At 44.9% G+C, this 9,461-nt stretch overlaps 1 protein-coding gene across 1 annotated transcript; it reads right to left on the bottom strand.

Annotated features, from left to right (window-relative positions):
* Positions 1 to 3,793: 3,793 nt before the first annotated feature.
* LOC120017828 (leucine zipper putative tumor suppressor 2 homolog) lies at positions 3,794 to 8,099 on the bottom strand. The gene is made up of 5 exons (XM_038960797.1): positions 7,368 to 8,099; positions 6,244 to 6,366; positions 5,069 to 5,215; positions 4,427 to 4,957; positions 3,794 to 4,081 (listed from the first exon to the last, which is right to left on the bottom strand). Exons 1-5 carry the CDS (start codon positions 8,097 to 8,099, stop codon positions 3,794 to 3,796), a joined length of 1,821 nt encoding a protein of 606 aa, XP_038816725.1.
* Positions 8,100 to 9,461: the final 1,362 nt, after the last annotated feature.

The raw sequence follows: 9,461 nt of genomic DNA, 5'->3' as shown, positions 1-9,461 counted from the left end.
AAGAAAACAAACAAGACTAATAAACAAACGCGTTGCTTTGGTCTAGACGCAGTGGCTACATTTGAAATATATATTTTGTCTGCGTAAAGGACTAGAATGTCGTTCGTTGTTAGACATTTACACAGCAAATGGTTATTATGGGATACTGAAAAACAGTGAGAGATGTGAAAAGGGTTCACTACACCTGTGCTACTTATTCCACTTGTGTTAAAATCATGCTACAGAGGATATGATGGAGGTATCTGTTTCTATGTGATGAACACACATGAAATATTATTTGGATTAAATGCTTTGTGTTAACACATGTAGTCTGAAGATGCCAAACACAACAAATTATGAAGATATGTGACATGAATGATGATGATGACAGCCAAATGAAAGATCAATCTCATTGAACAATGATGACCATTAACGTGCTGACCAATGTAAACCTTGGCTAAAAGCTGGATATTTCCCAAATTTTTGTATATACACTGAACAAAAATAAAGATGGAACATGTAAAGTGTTGGTCCCCCCAAAAAATCACACATTTTCCATATGCACAAAAAGCTTATTTCTCTCAAATTTGTTTACATCCCTGTTAGTGAGCATTTCTCCTTTGCTAAAATAATCCAACCACTTTACAGGTATGGCATAAAAAGAAGCTGATTAAACAGGATTATTACACAGGTGCACCTTGTGCTGGGGACAATAAAAGGCCACTTTAAAATGTGCAGTTTTGTCACACAACACAATGCCACAGATGTGTCAGGTTTTGAGGGAGCGTGCAATTGGCAGCTGACTGCAGGAATGTCCACCAGAGCTGTTGCCAGATAATTAAATGTTCATTTGTCTACCATAATCCACCTCCCACGTTGTTTTAGAGAATTTTGCAGTACGTCCAACCGGTCTCAGAACCGCAGACCATGTGTAACCACGCCAGCCCAGGACCTCCACATCTGGCTTCTTCACCTGTGAGATTGTCTGGGGGGTATTTATGTCATTAATAAAGCTCTTTTGTGGGGAAAAAATTGTCTGGGTCTGGCTCCTCAGTGGGTGGGCCTATGCCCTCCAAGGCCCACCCATGGCTGCACCTGTGCCCAGTCATGTGAAATCCATAGATTATGGCCTAATGAATTTATTTCAATTGACTGATTTCCTTATGAACGGTAACTCAGTAAAATCTTTGAAATTGTTGCATGTTGCGTTTATATTACAGTAAGTTGAATCAAAATGCAGCTTGGTCAACAAAAAATTATTGAGTTTGTAAAATATGATGTAAAAAAATATTTTTAATGCATGCAATAGATAATTCCACTCTTTCTAGACATTTTCCAATTCTTATTGATCATCTCATTGGGATATGTGTGGTCCTGCAAAGATATATAAAAATCTTTATTATACTTTGTATATTAAACCCACAATGGTACCGGTGTTACCACAAAATATCTTCAGGCGCTATATAAAAAATATACACATCATCATCATAGATCATATTGATTTTTATTTATCTGTTAAGAATCTTTTTTTATATACTTTGTTTTACTCTGTAATACAAAAGATCACACCTCTAGTTGAATCCATTCTTATGAGAAAGCACAACTGAAGACCACCTTATTAATTCATGGTTCCCAGCATAGACATAGAATTACATTATAGTAAGTTTATTTCTATGGTTCCCAGTGGCTGCCAATATGTTGACCAGAGATTTCAGTCCCATCCCCCTTGGAGCTCCCAAGGCAATAACATAACCAGTGTAACAGTTCCATAATGACCGGGGTGTCATGCCTTAGGCTACTCTATCATGCAATGTCCAGCACAAACCCCTACATTATCTGGACCGACTCTGACAGACAGGGAAAGACATGCAATCATGCCACCCACATTATCTACATGTCAGTGAGGGAGTCTCACAGTCAGGGATAGGAAGACTAGGAAGTGTTATTTGGTTTTTTTGAGTGAGGGAGGGAGGGAGAGGGGGGGTCTAGTAATACTCGGAAGAGTATTCACAGTCCAGAGTGTGTGACAGTGAGAGAGGACAAGGGAGGGAGGCCTACAGTACAGTTTGGCATTGATGTTTTGTTGCTTTCACTGTGATACCATCAGGGAAAGTGCCACCAAAGGCTTCCTGATCCACGACCCCTGACCTCACGGATCCAAGAAGGCTCCATAACAGTCCCAGCAGCCGATGCAGCATCAATATCTTTGACGGGCAGCTTTAGTTTTAACCAATAAATGTTTGTTTTTTCCTTTGATATGAAAATCTGTGCTAGTTAACAGGAAAGAGAGAGAGATTTGTTTCTTCCTTTGATATGAGAGCGAGATCTCCCAAGCTGCACTCTCTCTTATTGCTACATGCTTCTATCTCTTCTGTGTCCATACAAAGAGGTCAACTACATGAGAAAGACAGAACAGTCACGTCCAGAACTGAAAAGAGCATTATGAATTTTTGTGCAAAATGATCCCAGGTATTCTCTTGGTGTAGCCTAGTTTGTGTCTTAGCCGGTGTTGATAACTGAATGGTTGACACTTACTATGTGCCAAGAATCCTTATACATTCCATTAAAATACTCCAGTGTTTCTGTAACTCAGAAAAGACCAGGCTGTAGCTTAAAATTGCTACGTCTAGATCAGTTGATGATCCATTGAATAGTGTATATGTAACATGAGAACACATTGTAAAAGTGGGACTTTTGCTCTGAGTCCTGTGGACAAACGTAAACACAGTCGAGGGGTGATGTCATCTTTATTGTGATGTCATCATTATGTGCTGGTCGTCAGATAGTCACCCCTGTGTGCTATATACAGATATGATTTCACTTGATCTGAGATCTGTGCCCTTTTTCTGCGACTCCCATTGCTTTCAATACCCTGATTTGAGCAAGGTTTGAGTGATGCCTGCTTGTTTCTCAAGTCAAAAGTCTACGTCCCATAGAGTGCTGGTACTATAGCTGGGAAATCAAACCCATGTGAGAAGGCAATGAGGATGTGTTGGTCTGAGGGTGAATCTCAATCTGGAAAGGAAGCCACTTTAAACTGTTGAGATACACCCTAAACTTCTTTCAAGTCCGAATGACGAAATGATGGAGTCCTTTCTGACTGCAGGTAGTCAGCTGTTCCTGTGAGGGCCTAGAGGAGGGTGCATCCCAGTGTCTAGTAGAGTAAATCAACCCTGAGACAGAGATGCTCCCTTAATGTCCATGACAGCATACACACTTAGAAAAAAGGGTTCCAAAAGTATACTTCGGCTGTCCCAATGGGGGAACCCTTTTTGGTTTGAGGTTCTGCCTGGAACCAAAAGGGTTCTATCTGGAACCAAAACTAGTTATTCAAAGGGTTATCCTATGGGAACAGACAAAGAACCCGTTTAGGTTCTAGATAGCACATTCTTTCCCAAGAGTGTAGAGAAGTAAAGAGTGCTGGTACTGTGGTTAGGGGAGTAAGTCCAGGTACACCCTCTGTAGTCTGGATGCAAATTTAAAACGGTAACCTGTTCTCTATCCAAAATAAGTGCACTACATAGCGAATAGGGTTCCATTTTGGACGCAGACCTCTCAGTAGCAGTGATGGGGAAATCAGATCAAATCAGGGTGCTGGTACTAATTGTCATGGGAGCGAGAGGACACTGGGGTTAGACAACGCCCTGTCTGGTCTCTAAATCTCACTGGGGTTAGACTACGCCCTGTCTGGTGTCTAAATCTCACTGGGGTTAGACTACGCCCTGTCTGGTCTCTAAATCTCACTGGGGTTAGACAACGCCCCTGTCTGGTCTCTAAATCTCACTGGGGCGAGAGGACACCCTGTATGGTCCCTCTAGATCTCAGTAGCGGCGATCTCCTCGAAGTGGATGTCGTTGCTGCCACTGTGGATGTCGTAGTCCTCTACATCTCTGTTCTCCAGCTCTAGACTGAGCTCTCTCATCACTCTCTCCAGATCTCTGTTCCTCCTGTACATCTGGATGTAGTTCTGCTGCAGCTGCTTCTGGTAGCGGATCACCTTTTCCTTTTCCTGCTGCCAGACCCTCCTCTCCTCCTCAAATCCGCCCAGCTGCTCCTCACTGCTCCTCCTCTCGTACATCAGCTCTGCCCTCAGCCTCTCCACCTGACACACAACACATGGATTGATTGGTTGATTAACTGATTAATGGAAGTTATTTGATAATTTCAAAATCCATATGAAGTTGTTCTATCACAATGTTAAAACAATACACAACAGAGCAGTATAAGTATTATTCAAGCACTATTCTGCAATGAAAATGGTAAAAAAATTATTGAAACAAGGTCGGTCATTGTTTTTTCAAGTGTGTGGTTTTAACATGTATTACAGTACAGGTTTTACTGTCTGAACACCAATAGAGAAACCACAGAAACTAGTGCAATGGTGTGAGGGTTGGGGGTTCATATGAGACTGAAAGAAAGTATAAACATCGTTGTTGTTGGAGCTCACCTGTTGCCTGAGTCCCAGCACAGCTTCAGCACTCTGCCTCTGAGCCTTGGTCTCATCACTCTCCCCACCCCAACCCAGCCTCCCCTCCTCCGCATCTCGGTACCCCACAGAGGGGCTGAGGCCCTCCCTTCCACCCCCCACACCCCCACGCCCCTGGGGGAGGGGCAGGCTCATACATTGGCCCTTAGTGGCTGATGCCTGGCCTCCAGGAAGATAACCTCCTTCCTGATTGGCCAGGGCATCTCGGAGGCGGGCCAACTCTTCCTCCAAGCGTCCGACTTTCTCGCGGAGCAGCTCGGCTTCGCTCTTCCTGCGCTGGAGCTCATTCTCGCAGACCTCCAGCTCCAGGGAGCGTGTTCGTAGGGCCGGCCCAGCCTCCTGGGTCGTAGCCTGGCTGTTCTGGAGATCGGACCTTAGCTCTCTCAACTGGGACTTCAGGACCACCAGCTCCCCGCCCTTCTGGCTCAGCTCTGACTGGCACTCCTTCAGTTGCTGTTTCAAAAGGGAGATCTCACCTGATTTCTGACACACCTGGGGAGGGAAGGAAGGAGGAAATGAGGGAGAATAAATATTTTGTGAATATTGAGATCACTTACTTTGAAATGGTGTACATGAATCAACCCTAATGTCTGACCCACCCACCTCCCACTTGGTCTCTTCTAGGCGTGGTCCCAGCTGGGTCTGCTCTCTCTGTATAGAGGCACACCTCCTCTCCAGCTCTTCCCTGTTCTGCAGCAGAGAGGAGAAGTCCTCCTGAAGCTTCTTCTTCTCTTCCTGCAGTTGGAACACCTGAAATAAAGACACAGACAGTTACATGCTGACCACACCGCTCACGTCGCATTTGCGAGCATTGCAAAATAAATTGTAACATACATGTTATTCAATTATTGCACCCACACTGCTCGCGTGCCCCATTGAGCGTCTGCATTGCCAAGCGCTAATATAGAAGTCAGTTCTATTTGTGACGCTGAATGGAGTGCAAGTCCTGCCTCTCCCATCTCCTCATTGGTTTATAGAAGCAGATACCCACGTGCCATCTCCTCATTGGTTATGCCCACGTGGGTGATTGAAAGATGAACTGAGTTCGGTCGGTCATCGTGGTAACTATGGAAGTTAGATGCCAATCGCCATATAAAGTCCAAAGAAGAAAAAGCCTGGAAGGAGGAGGGATGACTAGAAACGATTCGGTTGACCGTTTTATGTGTGGATTAATTTTCGGAGTAGAGGACCTTGTGCCCCGTGTGGCTCAGTTGGTAGAGCATGGCGCTTGCAACGCCAGGGTTGTGGGTTCGATTCCCACGGGGGGCCAGTACAAAAAAAGTATGAATGTATGTACTTGTAAGTCGCTCTGGATAAGAGAGTCTGCTAAATGACTTAAATGTAAATGTAAATGTAATGTGCATTTCAGGTAAGATAGCAACTCAACGTTTATATCCCAGGACAAATTAGCTAGCAACAGCAAGCTAGCTAGCTAAATTGCCATAAATGTTTAATGCTTTTCAACCTGTCCCCAAATTAATATAATTGGTTCAGAGTTTGTTTTGATATTTCAACCTGCGTGTCGGGATCGCGTTTGGTGTGGGGAACAAAATCAATTTGCGCACAATGGTGCACGTGCGCGGCCTGTTTGGGTACGGTGTTAGGGTGACATTTTGACAGTCCGAAAATGAAGAGACGCTACCGAAACAGAAGTAACATATCATACAGTAATAAACAATAATAATAATAGCTTTTTATGTAACTTGCAACAATACCTGTCACACAAAGAAGGGCCCTGCTTCTCAAACTAAGTTGACTGAAGTATCTCTGTCTGTTACCTGTAGCTGTAAGGCCTGTTGTACTCTCTGGGCCTTCTGTGAAGCCTGTTTCATCTTAGAGGAACAGCTCTGTCTCAGCTCTTCCAGCTCTCTCTCACAGCGAAGCTGCTTCTTCTCGTATACCTACAGGACAGGAGGTCAGGGGTTAGACGTCACAGTTTAGAGGTTACATACAGTTACCACATCCAGAGGTCAAACTGTGAACCAGCACTAGTATGGCTCAAAAGTATACCGGTACACTGAACAAAAATATAAATGTAACATGTAATGTGTTGTTGCCATGTTTCATGAGCTGAAATAAAAGATCCCAGACATTTTCCATACGCACAAAAAGCTTATTTTTTCCGCAAATTATGTGCACAAATGTATTTACATCCCTGTTAGTGAGCATTTCTCCTTTGCCAAGTTAATCCATCCACCTGACAGGTGTGGCATATCAAGAAGCTGATAAAATAACATGATCATTACACAGGTGCTCCTTGTGCTGGGTACAATAAAAAAACACTCTAAAATATGCAGTTTTGTCACACAACACAATGCCACAGATGTCTCAAGTTTTGAGGGAGCGTGCAATTGGCATGCTGACTGCAGGAATGTCCACCAGAGCTGTTGCCAGACAATCTAATGTTCATAAGCCACCTCCCACATCGTTTTAGTGAATTTGGCAGTACGGCCAACAGGCCTCACAACCGCAGACCATGTTTAACCACGCCAGCCCAGGACCTCCACATACGGCTTCTTCACCTGCGGGATCGTCTGAAACCAGCCACCCAGACAGCTAATGAAACTGAGGAGTATTTCTGTCTGTAATAAAGCCCTTTTGTGGGAAAAACTAATTCTGATTGGCTGGGCCTGGCTCCCAAGTGGGTGGGCCTAGGCCTTCCCAGGCCAATCCCTAGCTGCGCCCCTGCCCAGTCATGTGAAATCCATAGATTAGGGCGTAATTTATTTATTTAAATATCAACTGTATCATTGAAATTGTAGCATGTTTCATTTATATTTTCGTTCAGTATATATGGAATAATTGAGCTTAGTAATAGAACCAGCAGAAATGACAGAAACAAACATTTTAATCATATTGCTCCTCGAGGAAACACTTTAGGCCTGCTTAAATCCCCTCTCACCTGACAGATGGCGGCCTCGTTCTCGTCCAGGTTCTCTCTGAGTTGCTGCAGCTCCAGGTCTCTCTCCCTCAACTTCTCCTCCAGCTCCCTAACCACCCCCTCGTAACCCTCCAGGGTCGGGGGCGAGCGCCCACACGACCCGCTGTCCGACAGGGGCTGGCCTCGCCCACTCAGCGACCCTGTGCTCTTACTGGACGACGACCGCCCGCTGTCCGAGTTTGAGTGACCGTGGGAGGTAGAGTGGGCGTGACCTCCGTTGATCCCCGACCCCCCGTTTGTGGTGGTGGTTCTCCCAGGCTCCGGGCCCACCCCGGACCCCACAGACCCTGAACCCGACCCGGAGGCCTCGCTATTGGCCAGGCTGCTGTGGGTGGGCAGGCTGGACAGGGAGTTACGGCCAGAGTCTGACATGGAGCAGGAATGGCTGCTGCGAGCGTTGCGTCCTCCGCTGTATGAGTTCCTCTTGCTATCTGAGGAAGAGGACGAGCCGACCAGAGGTACAACGTTCCCGTAGCTCCCCGTGCCATTGACCACGTTATTGAACACGGTATTCACGTTATTGACCACTGTATTTCCGTTATTCCCGTTGATAGACAGGGGCATGAGGAGGTTGAGGGTGCCTTGGCTCTCAGAGAGGTTGCCCCCTGGTCTCGGGGAGAGGTACTGCACTGAGTGGCGGTTCATCGGGACCACCGGTTTGAACGCGGTGGGACGGATCAGAACCTTCTCCATGTTCTGCAATGGAAGACAGTATTTGTTAATGAAGACAGTATTTGTTAATGAAGACATTATTTGTTAATGGGAGACAGTATTTGTTAATGAAAACACTATTTGTTAATGAAGATAGTATTTGTTAATGAAGACATTATTTGTTAATGGGAGACAGTATTTGTTAATGAAAACACTATTTGTTAATGAAGATAGTATTTGTTAATGAAGACAGTATTTGTTAATGGAAGACAGTATTTGTTAATGGAAGACAGTATTTGTTAATGAAGACATTATTTGTTAATGAAGACAGTATTTGTTAATGAAGACAGTATTTGTTAATGGTTCCTGTTGTTCGTATCAAGTGCATTTCCAGAAAACTCACTTTAATACATCTTAACATTGTTGTTGTTAACGATAAATAATGAATTATTATCATGTTCATGATTTTCCTTATTGCCTGATATCAAAATCAATTGAATCTAGACAAGACCCTCTCAATCCTGTAGTATCATAGCTCCGACCAACACTTTACTGGCATTACCTTGTTAAATAAAGGGAAAGAAATATAAAAGAAACTGACGTTGGTGATTTATACCAGCAGTGTTAATTAGAAATGCCTGGTCTCCTCCCATTGAAGACAGGCACACTGATAGGACGGAAGGTCATTCTGAAAGCTCTGATTGGCTTCATTAATAGTCACAGGTTTCCAGTACGCAGCTTTTGTAATGATTTTGAGTATAACTTTTTGAGGCTCTGAGGACCCGTGCCAAATCTTTTCAGCCTCCTGAGGGGGAAGAGGTGTTGTGTCCTTTTCACAACTGTAGATGTGTGTGGACCATGACAGTTCCTTAGTGATGTGGACACCGAGGAACTTGAAGCTCTCGACCTGCTCTACAAGAGCCCTGTCGATGTGGAAGGGGGCGAGCTCGGTCCTCCGTTTCTTGTAGTCCACAACCAGCTCCTTTGTCTTGTTGACGTTGAGGAAGAGGTTGTTGCCCTAGCACCGCACTGCCAGGTCTCTGACCTCCTCCCTGTTGGCCGTCTCATCGGCATCGGTGATCAGGCATACCACCATTGTGTCATCAGTAAACGTAATGATGATATTGGAGTTGTGCACTACCACACAGTCGTGGGTGAACAGGGAGTACAAGAGGGGACTAAGCACGCACCCGATGGGCCCCCGTGTTGATGGTCAGTGTGGCGGATGTGTTGTTGCCTACCCTTACCCACTGGTCCAGGATCCAGTTGCAGAGGGAGGTGTTCAGTCCCAGGGTCCTTAGCTTAGAGATGAGCTTGGAGGGCACTATGGTGTTGAACTCTGAGCTGTTTTCAATTAACAGCATTCTGACATAGGTGGTCCTCTTGTCCAGGTGGGAGAAGGCA

This window comes from Salvelinus namaycush, chromosome 22 (assembly GCF_016432855.1).
Source record: "Salvelinus namaycush isolate Seneca chromosome 22, SaNama_1.0, whole genome shotgun sequence".
In the NCBI taxonomy this organism is placed as follows: domain Eukaryota; kingdom Metazoa; phylum Chordata; class Actinopteri; order Salmoniformes; family Salmonidae; genus Salvelinus; species Salvelinus namaycush.
This window is presented reverse-complemented; position numbering and strand designations above follow the sequence as displayed.